The following is a 17529-nucleotide window of genomic DNA, read 5'->3' as shown; positions in this document are numbered from 1 at the left end:
GTATGTACACACACCTTCCCCTAAGACAAATGCAAAGTTCATGTGTTAGAAACATATACTGATAAAATTTAAAAAACTAACCTCAAAGACATTTCAGATATTATTACCTAAAGCCAGAGAAAGATGTATCAGAACAGAAGAAATGACTAAAACAATGTTTCTAAAACCTAGGTTAAAATGGAATGAAGCTGACATTGACAGGACAGAAGGAGAGCTCCTGGCACCAGGCAGTGAATCAGAGAGGACAGGATGCTGTCATCTTTGACATTCTGACATTTATCACCCTGGAGGGTGACTCCACAGTCCTGACATCAAATTCATCCTGACTTTGATACTAATAACCTTTAACAAATGAACGATGCCTTGTAACACAGTATCTATTTTGCATCGAAATTTAACAGATAAAAGCAATAGAGAATCATACCCTAACAAAGCTGCAGTATTTCTACAGCTGAACCTGACTGACTTGTCTGGTCACCAGGGAAGGAAAGTCCGACTGAAAAAGGCTAAAAGAATTTGAAAGGTCACACAGTTGTCTCAGCCTTTGACTTGAGTTACCGGGTTTTACTGTTCTTCATTCTGTAATACATGACTTTTTCTTATATTTAGCACTTACATGAAACTAAAATAAATGTAATTGTCACGAGGAATACTTCTTTGGAGCTTGATATTAAATTGAGATTACGTAATATATTATTCCTTTTAACTTAATCAGTCAAAGTTAAATTGTATTTGTGACCTCTCCCCACTGCATTTTTATGCAGGATGTTTGTATTTCTGTAGCATCATCCTTATTGTGATCGTATACTTGATTTTCCTTTTGACTAGAGTTGCAGAGGTTTATTTATAACCACAAAGTGGAATCAGGAAGACACATAAAGTCTGCCTGTAAGATTCTCTTTAACACTGATTTTAGGACTGCTATTTTTTTTTCATTGCCAAAGGGTCAGTTTTATATTTATTTTTATCTTTTAGGGGTTTATAGTAGTATTCTAGGAGATCATGAATATAGTAAATGAAGTATACACATTTTTAGGTAAAATAGTTTCAAAATTGTTTATTTAACTCACTTTTAAATTTACTTTGATGCCAAGGCCATTATATTAAGTTTTGAGACTTCAGAATTTTTCTTTGAACCTTAAGAAAATATAGACAGTATATCAATTATGGTAAAATGTTTGTCTAATGTTAATTTTTCAGCTTAATGTACTTCTGTAAATCTATTAAACATAGAAAAATGAAATATGCAACCACAGATATTAATTCCTTTTTCTACTGGACCCACTAATTTTTAGGAAATATTTGTTCACAAAGTTGATAGTGTTTATATTAGTGATGAAATTGTACAGTATCATAAGCATTATGTGAAGCTATGAATACATGATCCTTTTATTTTCTGTGCCTTTCTCCTTTGCTTCTCTTTTTCCTAAATAAGGATATATGGAACTATATGATTAGTAGGACCCACATTGTTAAAGGGTTAATTATGTATACTGCCCATATGAAAATAGCATATTATAAAGATAAATTTACTTATTAAATACTTATTCACAGAAGAAAATAAGTACTCAGGTTGATTGAAGTGATATTATATTGTCATATTTTGAATAAGTAAAAATTGTTAATTTTTCTGATCTTGAGGATTAAACCTGAAAGGTTCTTGCCCTAGTATAAGTTACTGTACTGTTATGGCAGTGGTCTAACATGGCAGAAGGCCAAAGTGGAAACGCTTACCACTTCCTGCTTCTTCTTCAGCCCTAATTGCAATTCCCCTTCCTGTTTGCACACACAGAGAATTCCGATTGGTTCCTCACATGTCATCAGTATCCACTGCCTGAGCCACTTCAGTCAGAGGTCATATAACCCTCTGCCTCTCTGTGGGAGGAGACAGCCCAGTCTCCATGGGCTGTGTGCTCCTTCGAGGTCCTCAACTAAATAAACCTGTTAATTTTGTACTTTTGTTTCTCTATTGCGCCAGAATACTTTTAACAAAATCCAAAGAATGCTGAGTTACATTCCCTGATTCTTTTTATTTTGTTTTGAGATAGGATCCTGCTAAATTGGCTAGGTTGGTCTTAAACTTGTAATTCTCCTGCTTCAGCCTTCTGGGTTTCTGACATTTCAAGTATAGTTAAATGGTGCAGACCAAAACATTACTGATGGTTTTAGCTGTTCATTTCTCTGTTAGCAAGAAAACCTGATTGCCATGCTGCTCCTATAAACCCAGTTACATTGTTGCAAATGTATACCACTTAACTCTATTTAAAACCAAAAGGTACTGTCCCTTTTTGAGAAGATTAAGAACATATGTTCACTTATCGCATTTAAAAAAACAGGAATATATGTCTTCCATTTTTCTTCACGTCCTCTATCTTATCTGTTAGATCTTATATAAATGCTTCTAACATATTAATGATATTCAAATATAACATACAACACATCTGTTTTATTTTCTTGTAGTTGTAACCATTTCTATATTTTGTGATGAAGCGATGTTTATTATATTTTCTAACCAACATTTTCATTATATTGTAGATAGATAAATGGAATTTTAAATTATTTTTATTAATTTAGTTTTATTGGGAAAATACAGTTCTTAAAAGAGTAATTCTAGAGTGCTTTTAAAAGTCTTAAAAATTAAATACTCTCTTGCTTTTCAAATTAAGAATTTAGCATTAGTAAATATTTTAAATGCACGCATTGTGTTTAAATCCTTGTTTGATACTCATTCAAAATGTACTATTTTCTGATTTAGCTTGTGGATGGAAATAGAGAAAAGTCCAGTTGTCCTCTCAAAAAACTACTGTTGATCTGTATCATAGATTAAATTAATGTGAGAAATGGGCGGAATTGAGGTACAACCTTAAGTAACTGTTTACAATAAACAGCTTTTAGTGTAGAATTTTCAATTTGCATACACTGTATGCTCCCCGAGTTTCTGTGAAATCTTTAGTCAACTTTGAAACTTCTAGTGCTTGATTTTTCTTTACGTGCTTGATTTTTTAATGTTTGGTAACTGTGTTGTAAGTCAGCCATAGGGACAGAGGTAAAGTGAGAGAAGCCCACGAATTTCTTTGCAATTTCTCCATGCTGCCTTCATGTCTTTTTTCCTCCTCTTTTGGCTTTCTTGAGTCTTTTCTTAGCCACATTATGGTCTAAGAAAGCATTAAGAAAGGTTTTGCAAATGATAACTCTGAAGTAGATAAGATTATTTGTTTGAAAGCTTTTCATGCTTCTCTTCTCCAAGTCTTTCCTATGGATGGAGAACCCCTCCCTGTAACACTGTTTGCGAAATTGATTTGGTATAATTTATGGTATGAGTAGAGAAGTGACTCTGCCATTTCTATCCAAAGGCTTTGCATGTTTCTGATCTCATTTTTGTACATTTTCTCTCAGGAAAAGACAGAAGACATAGAGAACAGAACTGAGCCACACCTCAGTTTAGAATCAGGAGCACCCCAACTCAGCCAATCCCTGGCACACCTAAGAAGGGACTTGGTTGATATTTGGGGGGAATATATGCTATGCAGAATAAGTGCAACGAAACTGAATCAAACAACTTTTAATGCCGAGGACCTTATATTAGACTGTGATAATAGTGAGACAACTGAGAACCTCCAAAAAATATTAGAGCTTTTCTCTCCTGATTTTCTCTAGCCTGATCTATCTGCATATTTAACAAAATCTGTAACTCTTAGTGCCAAGGCTTTAACTCATATCATGATAAATCAAATTACATTAAAAATTAATAAAAATACACCATCTCCATTTTCATTCCATGTTAAAACCTAATCCTAAGGAGTATTATTTTTCCATATTTAAATAAATGGTCAAATAATATGGAAATCTCAGAAAGTTTAAGGGAAAATTTTAGGATGAGTGGGTGTTACCTTTAATCAAACTCTCTTAACTGTTCTGTTAAGGATGTTCCTGGGACAGGAAGAGAGGGAGAATTTTGGGTAAATATGTCAATTTCAGTTGAGGAGAAGGGCTGACCCAAATGCACTCTTTTCTCCTATTTCTGGAATTTCTTTTCATTTTTAGAAAAAATCACCTCTGATCTGCTTCATGACCATTTACAGTGTATTCATAAAGTCTGGCCTTTGAGTGTCCTTACTCAGAAGTTTAAAGGTGCTTAGATTCTTGCACGTTTACATGATTGTGTCACATGTTCAAAAATAGAAGCCTAGATAATCTTTTTCCAGCTTTCCCAGGTGATAATTGTCACTGCTACTTTCTTGCCTAGTTACTGTTCCTCATATCATGCTGGACTCCTGACATCTCTGAATCCTCAGTATGCAATGCACAAGCAAATCTTGTCTGTTTTACCTCCAACTAAGTTTTCTCCAAAATATCTACATCTCTTCAAATCCTCCTGTGGCACTGTATTTTGGCTGCTACCAATCTAGCCAGAGCATCGTCTACTGTGCACTATACTAACTGTCCTGGTAACCTCTCTCCTTTTGGTTCTGCTCTTTCTTTCTGATCTTCATACAGAAAGCAGAGTATTTATTCCTTTTAAAAATATTTTGCTGGTTAATACTGCAGCCAAAATAAACCTAACCATTAGCAAAGGCTGTAAATTATTCCATATAAAGTATTTTATAAGGTGATTCCAGAATCACTGCCAGGCATCCAATATAAGAAAATCTTCAGAAAGTTATATAATCTTGAAACAGTATTGATAATAGGGTGTATACGACCCCCTCTTCAGACCACATGATGCAGGCTCTGCAGAAATGTAAAGTAATTCCAAGTTTCATGAAATGAGTCATATGAGTCTGCTTTGGGCTGACAGGCTTGATTCATGATGACATCACAGAGGCCAATGCACTACAAGATATCGGAGAAATTTCAGCTTTGTAATTCTTAAGAAGCTGACTACAATATATTGTTAGAGTATTTTTTTAATCATTACTTAACTATAAGATAGTTGAAGAGTACATGGTCAGCTTCTATTATCACTTTGCCAATCAGGTCTTTTCATGTGAGAGTTAAACTATTCCCATTGTGCTTGAGTGGCTGCTGTTTCTATGAATAGAAATAGATTTTGCATTTATACATCCATGTATATACTTCAGTTCATGATTTAAAGTTTATTCCTGGTCTGGGGATATAGCTCAGCAGCACAGCACCTGCTTGGCAAGCATGAGGTGCTGAGTTCAATTCTTGATACCAAAAACAATATAAATAAATAAATAAATAAATAAAGTTTCTTTCTTCTATGAAATCCCAATAAAATAAACACCTTAACAATTTTTTAGTATTTCTTGAGAAAAGTATGAATTTATCCCAAACTTTTCTTTCCTTTTTTGAAATGTGTGTCCTCATTCTGTCTTTTAAGTTTATTGCTGTCTTTGTTTCTGCTTTTTCTAACAAAATTTCCTTTCTCTTTGACATAATAGTAGTTTCCATGTATAAATGCCTTCTGCTGTGCTTCATAGAAGTTCTTAAAGTATGTAATTTACTCTTTTCTTTCTGGTTGACAATTTACAGAGCAAGTGAGTTTTATTTTAGTTTAATTCATGAGGAAGATAAGTGAGCAAATTTCCTTTACAAATTGACTATGGAATTTCTCATATCATGTAAGTCCTTGAGATACTTATACATATATAAGTTAACACTGAAAGCTTAATCTTATAATCTCATAAATATATTTTTCACATTGAAAATATTTTATAAAGTAAGAATTGTTACAGAGTACTTTGAAAATGCGACTATTAATAAAAATATATATGTTGAAAGACAATCATTAAATCTTAGTGAGGAAAGTGGATATTGCATAATATCATGTTCTTCCCATACAATGTGACCTTTTAGTGATAAAGTATCCTGAGACTATCTTTTATTTATTTAGGCATTATTTATTTATTTATTTTGTCTTTTTCCTTTTTATCAGTACCGGGGATCGAACTCATGACTGGCCTGCTTGCAAGGCAGGCACTTATGCCGCTGAGCTAAATCCCCAGGCCCTTATTTAGGCATTTTAATATAAAAAAATAATCATATAATACAATTCATGGAAAGAATTCATGGAACCATGATTGTACATTTATAATTTAGGTGGAATAGAAAGTATATAGCATAAAATGCACAAGAAAATTTAACATAATTTTACTGCATGGAAATATATCATTTAAATGAAAATAGCAGTGATATTTGTTTGAAGATTTACTAAGTTATTTAAATTAGATAAAATGAATTTTTAGAAGTTATAAGAAGAAAATAATTTCTTTTTTCTGAGGCTAAATGCATGAGAAAAGCTTCTTTAACTCGGTGTATCTTATAAAAGGAAATAATAGGATTTTTAAAAACATTACAGGGGGCACAATTAGTTTGATTTTAATTCTAGAGTCTCAGCAAGGACTAAATTTATGGAATCAGATAGACTTTCCTTTCAATTGATATATGGTTACCCCCCCTAAAAAAAAGGAGAAAAATTTTTCTAAAAATGATTAATACTATATTTGGTCAGAAACAGCACTCAGGCTCTCATACAAATGTTTCTAGGACAGCAATTGCCATATTTTGCTGGAGGTAAATTTGCCCACTCCTATCAATACTTGCAGATACTAGAGCCAAAATTCCAGTTCTAAATATAAGTAGTAAAAAATACTGTGAAATGTGTGTGTAAAGCTATATGTGTATACATGTGTGTTTATACATCTATCTATGTATGTATATATGTATATATGTATGTGTATATATATATATATATATATATATATATAGTTGGAAAAGGGAGGAAATCATAACACATCTATACAATGGGGTACTATGTCAACTTTTAAAAAGCCATGTAAATTACACTTAAATAAATATTTAGTATATTTCTACATTAAAATCTTTATATCATCTATAAATATATTCCTATATTCTATAATATCTACCTATATATTTCTATGTATTATTTTAATATATAGTTCAGTGTCTATATAAACTTGTAGGTACAAAGGTACAAAGTATTTTTAAAAATTTTTTGGGACAGGATCCTGCTGTGCTGTAGAGAATGGTATTAAACTCACCCAGGCCGCCTCAAACTAGTAATAATCCTCCTGCCTCAGTTTCCAAAGTGCTGAGATTACAGATATGTGACATTAAGCCCATCAAGACTGTTACTAATGATTAAATACTTGGGGAACATCCCACAAAGTATGGTGAGCAGATATCATTGGTTTGTGAAATATGTTCCTTCTCTTTTTATGTTTTCCATGTTTTGTGCTTGGTAATATATTGTTTTTAAAATCACTAATGATATATAAATGCTATTGAAAAGATCTGACTATGATATTTCTATAAGGATATGTGTAAATATGTGCATTTCTTTTTAGTGAACTTACCTTTGGTAAGGAAGCTCGTGACCCTGAACTCTGTGTGGTCATGGTCAGCACAGTCGTTATTCCCAAAGCAACCCTGGCTGGAGCTGCATCCATGTTGATCCAGAATGAAACCCAGGATAGAATTACAATCAAGAGACTGGGGATGTACATCTGGATGAGATAGTATCCCATTTGCCGTTCCAGATGGAATCGTACTTCTATACAAGTAAACTTTCCTAGTTAGTCATAAAATAAACACATTGATTAGTAAAAAAATATTTTCCATATGGCATCAAATATCATAATTTAATTTTCATAATGATTCTGTCCTAAAAATTTCCACTATTTTGAAGAAATCCAAATGACATAATCAAATTTTATTTCTGACTTTCTATTAGTATCTAGAAGCTTTGCAAAGAGAGTGACATCTTTTAGGAAGTACTATATAATCCTTCTACTTCACCACTGAACAGTGTTTAAATGTGAAATTACTGAGACTATATTTTCATTTGATGGTAGTGATTGTTTCTGAGATAAGCAATGAAATATACATTTACCATATCAATTATTTTTACAGATTGCCTGTTTCTGTGGCTTCTTAATACTTATTTAGAACTAGAAGTTGTTGATTCAGAGATGTTTGCATTTATTTTAAAATAAATGTTAATAGATGAATACAAGCAAAGACAAATGGTTCCTTAAATGACAATGAAACAAGATGTGTGTTTTAGTAACTTTGAGAATAAATTTAAAACACACTACTATATCCATTTACACATTTTATTTATGCTTTTATTTATCTGTTATTTACTTCTGTTATGATAACAGAAGTCAATATTTTATCATTAAATCGATATTCTGCTTATCCTCTGGTTTCAATCCCTTTTCTGCTATCTCTATTACTTTGTTACTTTTCCTTTAAAATTTTTTCCCTCTAGTATTTGGCTTTATTCTTTTTCATGTTAATTGTTTTGAGCAAGATGAATCAGATAGTTAAGAGCCTTCTCTTTATGTAACATTCTCTGACTCAAACATAAAAGAACAATAGTAAAGGCCCATATCCAGGAAGAGTGCCAGTATCTTGCTAAGTATGGTTCAGGGGAATGGGTCTGCTGAGGTGACTTGTTCCCAAAAGACTGCACAAGTGATACAGGGATGGGGTAGCTGTGATTCTAGAATTTAAGTCTCAACTGATATTCACAAGCTTGGGGACAACTGGATTCCACTTTGCGATGTCTAGCAACCAGAAATATGTCCAAGCCACCTATGATTCCCTTATCTGTTTATCAAATTAATATAGCAGCCTTAAAGATTACTGAAATATGTGGAAATATTTAGAGATTTAAAGCTATATTTAACATGAAAATTTAAAATTTTTCATTAAAAATAAAGGAAATAGACCAATAAATGAAATATATTAAGACATCACTGTTAAATTATCTACTAAATAATCTCATGATATAATTAGTAGCAATTATACTGAACACTTGGATATGATTTCTCTAAGTATAATATAATTCTCCAGAAAAATAAATTTTTGCTGTATTTTAAAAAGTATTTATATAAAAATCATTTAGAAGTAAAAGTTTACATACATGTGTATATACCATTGCTTGTGAGCAATGTAGATTTCTTACAACTGTATACATGCATATATATAGCTTCTGTGAGTGTACACATTGATACATATGTATGTTCTGTGTGTGGTTCTGAGATAAAAACAGAGACCATTTCTACAAAAGAAATCCATCATCTATGCATCATAGCAATAGATTATCAAGCAAGAAGAAGAAAGGTAAAAGGTTTTCAAGAGATTTCGGGGAGATTAGGTTGTAGGTGCCTAACTTAAAATATATTTTTGGACCATGAACAAGTAAATGAAGTTAAGCAAAGCATTTGGTTTTGTGCAGTCATTTGTAGATGAACTTTTAACTCCAATGTATTTTATTAGGAAAATGTATTTCTAAGTATGCTTTTCATAAAACCTAGAGGGTTGTTTTTGTTTTTTCCATTTGCATAAGGAATATAAAGATGTATCTTTACCTACTATTGGATAGGAATTACCTTATAGAGGAATTTGCCAGATATATTTATCCTCTCATAATTTTTAACAATTTATGGTACTTTAACCTCCTGGATAGGAAAGCTATGAAATTTCTGTGATACCATCTGAGAAAACACCTGTTCAATTTTTTGCTTAAAGTAAATGTAGGTTGTTTCCTAAGTTGTAATAATGATGCATAACTCCAGTGAAATATGCAAATTTGTTTTGTGCTAAGGAAGAACCTAGAATTATATTGCATAAAAGTTCATCTAGGATAATCTTTACTGCTTTACCTCTTAGTGCTTCACCTCTTAAATGTATGTCCCTAAAATTTATATGTACCTGGAAACTGTGAATGTGACTTAATCTGGAAATAAGGTATGTGTAGATGTACTAAAATTAAAATGAAGTTATTCTGGATTAAGAGAGCCCTGATATAATACGCCTGATACCTGGTAAGAAGAGGGAAATTTGGACCCAGAGGCACAAATATAAAAGCAGGATATCATGTAACTTGGAAGGCAGAGTTTTGTCTGTGATCCAAGTAATACTAAGGATTGCCAGAAATAGGAAACTAGAAAAGGCAAGGAGAGGTTGTTCCTTAGAGTCTCCAGGGAAAGTATGGTTCTACTGACAGCTTGATTTCTGACTTCGAACCCCTAGAACTATGAGGAAATAAATTTCATTTGCTTTAAGGTACCAAATTTGCAAGAGGATTTTTGAGGTAGCTCTTGAAAACTATCCAGACTCTAGAGACTTTTGCATTTCCTAAAAAGGAATGTATCGGAATAGCTATCCTTAGAGAGCTGATTGAGCAAATGACTTGCCTGCCTGTCATCTTTGTATTAAAAAGGTTAACCTTGAACTCCCTAATAAGCTCATGTCTATCACCTACTTGCATTAAAGTGGCAAGGACTTTTTGAACAGATATTATGAATTTGTTTAAAAAAGAGGAAGGCTAGTGACTTGATAGAGTAAAAGATCTGATCAGAGTTCTGGAAAATGTTGAGGCCAAAATGAATCATAGTTTACTGTAATGAAATGATAAGAGCAACAGACAGATGCTGATGAAGGCCATGCATTCATCAAACTAGAGAGATGCTTTAATTGTAGGCAGTTCAGCGGAATTATAGTAATCAGATATATATAGCTAGGTTAACTATTTGGCTACATACAGTTAAGAAAAGTAAGTAGATTTTATAAATGTACAAGTCATAATGAATCTGTCAATTTTTAGTGCTGGTGACTACATCTGATATTTACTCTGAGAGGTACAAAGTTCCTGTGTTGGCCTGAGTAGGAAGTACTTAGCTAAAAATGCCTTGAAGTGCATAAAAATATGACCAAAAACGAAGTTTTGACAAATAAAGCCTTTATACACTAGCAACTCCTTTTATTTTATAAGCATAACATTTTGAGAATCATTTCTATGTAAATATGGGTTTTTCACAAAAATTAAGTCTAACTTAAATACCAAGTCTAACTTAGACACCAAGCATTTGTTCGATCTCATATAAGCTAATTATATAACAATATGCAATAAATAAATGCATCCATATGGTTCAAATGCATCTATTTTCTGATCTGTCTCTACGGAAAACAGTGAGCTGTATAAAGCTGAAATAGTTAAACTAGCAGTACAATTAGTAAACCTCTGTGTATCATAAATTCAAAAATTGTAAGTGTAAAGAAGAATAATCAACCCCCTACCTGTATTGTAATGTTTAGTGCAATATCGTAAATCTTTTTCTTCTTTCAACAGAAACTGGGGCAAAGTGAGTCCTTCTGCCACTTGCACAGGTGCCTCATCTTGCCATTCAAAAATTAGATCATTCATTGTGTACCCAACTAAGCAAAACATAATAAATATTAATAGCTGAAAAGGATGTTCAAAGAAAAGAAAAAAAAGAAAAACAATACTCGTGTAGTCATACAAGGTGACAAAATAGCAATGTTGTCTCACCTTTGTCGATTAAACTATGCATTACCTGATTCCAGTTTGAAAATGTGGAACACTAGTCAAATAATGTCAGGAACTGAAGCAGGTTATAAAAAGTGTAGTGTGAAGTATGTAGATGAAAAATATCACATTGACAGGTTGAAGTTTAAGGAATAAGAGCAATTACATTAATTCTGCAATTAAAATTTGGTTTTAACCAATTTGGTTTTTTTCCCTCATCTTCTGTCAAATTAGTCATAGCTATTTCAATAAAAACCAAAACTTAACACTAGGTAGAAAATGATTCAACTAATATAACATTTCTCTGTGTGTATGTGTGTGGGTGTAACTACTGCGTGATACCTTTCTTGATTTAATTGCTATCTTAGTTTATAGCATCTGCCACTGTGTTCCAAGTCCCAAATGGATAAAATTATGTTTTAAATAAAAATGTCTTATTTTTCTTACAAAGAAAATCCACCTGAAGTACAGTTTGTGGAGGAAAAATATTCTTGCATATGCTATCAGTGAATTCAGATTATAATTAATGAATTTTTAATAAGTCAACAATGTTGAGTAAACTGTATTATCATATTTCTATCTAGATGGGAGGTAGCTTAAATGGGCAGAATTTTAGTATTTCTTTCCTCCAAGTTAGAAATCATGGAAACTTATGCTTGAAAGCTACTGGCTAGGAGTTAACGGCAGGATGACAGTCACTCTGTCAATGAGTCCTTTGATGCACAACTCCCATGGAGGTGGCAAGGAGGAGGCTTATGCTATGATTTGTAAACTAAGTCAAGTGATCAAAGGAAGAAAAGTTCCTATCTATGAAGATGTTTACAAGGGAACCTGTGCCAAACAATTATTCCTGAAAACAAGCTTGCATTTTAGAAAAAAAGACCATGAGAACTATAAACACATACTGCAGGGCAGTTCAGGGCAGTGCAGGGCAGTGGGTAGAGAAGGGAGCTTCATTCACTCGGTATCTGGGAACGAACCTTCCATAGAAAGCTGAATCTAAGGGGTTGCAGTGGTTGTGACTCTATCTGCTTTTCTCATTGACTCTTGGGCAAGTCTAACAGCATGGCCTTATATATCCTGGGGATGGCGATGGCAGAAATATCAGTGACCAGACCTCTTTAGATTATCTGGGACTCTGCTGCTAAAGTTTATAGTAGTAGTAACATCTATGTGATGGCTTGTTACAGAGCAAGCATTGTTTGTTAGAGTTTATAAAGTCATTCAGACTGAAGATCTGTCTGATTTTTGGGTCTGGAATATATATGGAAACCAATAGTACTATTTTATAATGTTGCATTTAGCACAAGAATAGCTTGCTTTAAATAAGAATGCATTTCAGTAAACCCTGCAATTAATAATTATTCATTGATAATAATCACAAGTCCTTTAATATGCCCATTAAAATACCATTTTACCTAGAAAGAAAATAGGTAAACATTTCTTCTAAGTGATCTAAAAATAGTAAAATGGGTGCCAATTTTTCTCTGGTATCAAATAAGATGCTTAAAATTTTTTAAAATTCATATAATCACTGAAGGTAAAATACTGAGATTTTTGTCCTAATTTAGATTAAAGGAAATGTGAGTTGAAACTTCATTTTGTTTTAACAATCTAAATTTTTCTCAAACTCTTCTGTGAAAACAAATTAGCTTCCTGAAAGTCCCTCAGAGATAAGCTCTAATTTGTCTCTGATCCAATTTATAGAAACATATGTATCTTGTTTTTGTGGTAAATAATAATTCACACTAAATTATTTAGACATGATATTTTTAATTAGACTATTTTGCCTCATTATGATCTATGCAATATTTAAAGTTGAAATCAGAAGGAAAATAATGAGATGGTCAAGATCAGAGGAAATTTCTTAATTCGCAATGATTTATTGGGTGTTAACTAATTGTATTAGGTCAAGAAACTTTTTTCAAAAAACTTTAAAATCATCAATTTTTTCCACACAATTCAAAATGTTTTAATATCTTTATGCTACTGGCTGACAGATCTCTATAGAAGTCTAGGAATATTGAAGAGTACCAAATGATTGATGAGATCAGAGTAGTGAGCTGAATCACCTTACGCTACAATAAGCTTCAGAAAGAAAAATAATTTATTCAGACATTAACTTCAGGCAATAATCTCATGATAGCTACGGTGAAATCTGTAAATGAATGGTTCAGCACTCATTTTTTCAACAAGTATTTATTAAGCATCAACTCTATGCAAAGTATCTTATTACACTTGAGTTAGACTTTGAAAGCAAGATAAGACCTATTTGCTTTCAAAGAATGTGAGGGAAGGTGAAGCACTTTGGGCAAAAGAAACAGCAAATTCATTTGAAAGAAATTGAAAATTATTAATTTGTTAGTAAAAAAAGTAATAGTTTTATTCATTATATTTAGAATGGAGTCAATTTGCATAAAACAGCATATGAAATGAGCAGAATAATTAATATAAGGTTGTGTAAAATGTACATTTTAGAATGAAAAGCTTGGTTTTTTAAAATTCCTAGTGGGAAATTGTTATGGCTTGTGTCTAGATGTCCCTGTCTCCCAAAACCTCATACAGTCAAGGAGGGGGCTTTTTCAGAGGTGGCTAGATATGAGTGTTTGACAGTGGAATTAATTCATAGTGCAGTGTTAGGCTCAAGGGCACTAGCATTAAAAGTGTGCCCTTAAATAACTACCCACCATAAGTAACTTCAGTAAGATACAAGGGAGGAAAGAGCTGTAGGGTAGTCCCTGTGTTGTTTTGCCACCTTCTGCCTAATATGAACTGTTTTTCCTCCTCTGTGATCTCCATTCGCCATGCCATCCTGCCTTGGTGCTAGCCAATTATGGACTGAAACCTGTACAAACCATGAACTAAATAAAGCATCCCTCCTTTAATTTTGGTTGTCAGATATTTTGGCACAGCAGTGAGAGAAATGTAGCCAAGACAAAATTGGATACCAAAGAAGTGAGTCATTGCTGTGACTATACTTGACCATGTAAAAAGGGTTCAGAAATGCAGCTGAAAAAGTATGGCTTCAGTGCCTTAGACTGTACTTGATGGGAGTTTCTGGTCAGAGCTCAGAAGACTAGACAGAATATTGATAGAAAGATTGCTGGTAAAGACCAGGCTTAAGAGGTTTCTGCTGGGAAGGAGAACTGCACTGGCTTCTGGACTCCAGATGATAGGTGCTATACCTTGGCTGAAAGTTTGCCTGCATTTTTTTCATGTTCAGAGATTTTACCTGAGACTCAGTTTAAGGGTGATTAACTAGTTAATCTTGCAGAAGAAATGTCAAGGAAGTCTAATACTAGGGCAGTGGCATGGCCACTGTTGGGGCCTTTAGCCAGATTTATGTTGAGAATCAAGCACAAAGAGCCAAGTAGAATGATTTAAAATGTTGTGGGAAAGGAAACTCCAGTAAAGTTGTTTATTGCAAAGACAGAGCAGAGGAGATATTGATTGCTGAGAAGGAACATGAGAATAGAGAAGATGAAGGCATCTCTAGAAGCACCAGGACTTCCCCATTGGAAGCCTCAAAACTGCAAAAGGGAGAGACTTTGCTTTAACAAGGAAGTCTCAAAACACCATGTTCCAGAATAGCAGCACATTAGACAATTTGCTCCTCAGAAGGAGATTCAGAGTGTTCAGTGATCCAGGCACTATAGCCAAGTGAGAGGGAAGCCTGGCTACTGCTCCAGCTGACAGCAGACCTTGGCATCATTCATGTGGTACTGGTTTTAAATGTATGAACAATATAAGACTTGTGTGTCAGGAAAGCTTCCACCCAGATTTTAGAGGATGGTTGAAAGGCTAGTGTGCTTCTAAGAGGACAGTGTTTAAAGCTGGGAGTGTGAAGCCAAAAGTACAGGGGAGACCTCAGAGGTTTGGAGAAGCCAATAACATTGGAGGAAAACTATAAAGAGCTCACAGGGTGGGTCCAAGGAAGAATCCATGGGCGCCACAACCACCAGCAGTGCCACAGAGGTAGAGACCCTTTGGAGATCACATCTTGCCAAAAATTACCTCAAATGTTGCACATGGAATTATAGGACTTAATGTTTGCCCTGCTAGATTTTGGGCTTGCTTTAATCTCATTACTTTTTATTCTTCTGCTTGTAACTTTTGAAATAGAAACCTGTATCTTGTGTCATTGGGTGTTGGAAGTGTTTAACTTTCTTTTCATTTGTATAGGAGCTCACAGAAAAGAGTTTGCCTTAAATTTCGGAGGAGATTTTTGACTTGAACTTCTTAGCAATGCTAAAACTGTTAAGATGTTGGCAACTCTTAGAGATGCATGAAGGGATAAGCAAGAGTCTTCAGGGGAATCAGGAGTAGAATATTATGATTTATCTATAGATATTCCACAAATGACTGATGCAGTCAGAGGTGGGCTTTTTCAGAGGTGGTTGAATCTAGAGTATGCGATATTAAGATTGATTCATGGTGCAATACTAGGCTCAAGGGCACTAGGATTAAAGATGTAAGTGCTACCTGTCTAAGTAACCTGGATAGTGACAATAGGCAATGGGAATCTTTTGAGCAAGGGACTGACATTACAACAATTATTTTTCATATATATCATTGTTACATAATACTTCTGTGGAAAACACAAGGTTAAAATCTCTTTTATAGTCATAATTAGATATACCTTGCCTTTTCATTGTTTTGACATTTATCTTGATATAGAAAAATCAATAACAGAAATATTTTTATTGCTTTAGCACAAATAAAGGGAATGATATCGGATTGTGCTGGTGTCCTTTACTGCTCTATTTCTCATAAAAACAATACTATTTTTATTTAAGAACATTCTTGATCCTTGATTAAGCAGTACATATCTTGCAACAAGAACAATATCACTTTATATAAAAATGCCTTTTGATCCTTAATATAGCAGTAAGAAATATTAATTTTATTAAATCGTGACCGGTATTTAAATGCATGTTTAATATTTTACAATCCAAATTAGGAAGTCTGTATAAAAAATTGAACTGAATTTTATAGCATGATGATTCTTCCAAGGAATAGCACCAATGTGATTGAATTGCAAGCTGAACCAGCTGTAGTTTTGTTGTTGTTGTTAATGAAACATCACTTTTACTTGAAAAACTGACTGTCAGGCTGTGGTTATTATGCCTGGGCATTTGGCAGACCATCTTCTTGAACATGAAGGAGGTAAACACACCAAATAACTGTCAGTATTTGTTGCCAATAATAGATTTTGATCATTTAAAGGAAAATTAGTATTTTGGAAAAATGTCATTACACAATGAATTTGATAATATCCCAAAACTTAGAGAGTTTTTGATGAGCTCATTGGTGATATTAACGGATGTGGGATGTGATGTTTTGTTTTTGTATAGTGAAATACACTTGGAAAATCTGAGTAACACATTAAACTTATATTCTCCAAAAGACCAAAGCATGATTTTAAAAACAATGCATAGATAAAGGGCAAGATGAATAAATTAATTTCACAGTAAGAGTATGAAAATTTCTTTGCTAAAGTTTTCAATGTCATGTTGCAACTACATTTTAAAGTACTATTGTCTTAGACATCAAAGATTTATTTGCCTTCCTGAGAATTTGAACAAAACAAAATTCCTTTTATTTTTTCTGTGTTGGTTCACTAGTAATATATGTTAGAGTTAACATTTCAGTAGATCATTTTTTTCAAAATTGACACTTAGTTTTATTTTTATAGGCAACGAAAAGTTACAGAAATTTTTAGTTGCTAATTTATGAACAGATAGCAATGCCACAGGTTTCTTATATCTCACATTTCATATCTTTTCAGTGACCACCTAATAAGATACATTTACTATTAAGCCTACTATTATTAACCTTTTTATTTTCTCCAAGATACGTGTTCTTATTTAACACTGTATATATTCACTGGAGTTTTTACTTTTCTAACTTATCTCCTAGAATTTAAAATTTATGAAAGGAATTTACTATTTTATTACTAGTTTTCAACCATGAAATATTTTTCTTCCCTAAATTAGTATGTTGCATGTAGCAGGTGCATGAATATTTCAATTAGAGGTAAACAGAGGGAAAAGAGTGTGTGTGTTTCAATGTGATGGGCTCATTTTGGGTCACATTAAACCTCAGATGATAACAGGAGATATTTGTACTGATGTTAAGAAGTTCAACATTTGACCTGTATGAATAATAGTTGAAATTATGCTCCTACATATTAAACATGAGGCCAG

General features: G+C 33.1%; 1 protein-coding gene across 4 annotated transcripts in view; it reads right to left on the bottom strand.

The window, feature by feature from the left end:
* Positions 1-17529, bottom strand: part of Glra3 (glycine receptor alpha 3) — a 155738-nt gene that overhangs the window by 31050 nt on the left and 107159 nt on the right. For all 4 annotated transcript variants that reach the window (XM_023564833.2, XM_063234739.1, XM_013151625.3 and 1 more), the window contains exons 6-7: positions 11074-11211; positions 7341-7555 (exon numbers count right to left, since the gene is read on the bottom strand). In XM_023564833.2, coding sequence (XP_023420601.1) covers positions 7341-7555; positions 11074-11211 — 353 coding nt within the window. The remainder of the gene's footprint in view (positions 1-7340; positions 7556-11073; positions 11212-17529) is intronic.

This window comes from Cavia porcellus, unplaced genomic scaffold, assembly GCF_034190915.1.
Source record: "Cavia porcellus strain 051 isolate PalLab524CR breed Dunkin Hartley unplaced genomic scaffold, mCavPor4.1 scaffold_24, whole genome shotgun sequence".
In the NCBI taxonomy this organism is placed as follows: Eukaryota; Metazoa; Chordata; class Mammalia; order Rodentia; family Caviidae; genus Cavia; species Cavia porcellus.
This window is presented reverse-complemented; position numbering and strand designations above follow the sequence as displayed.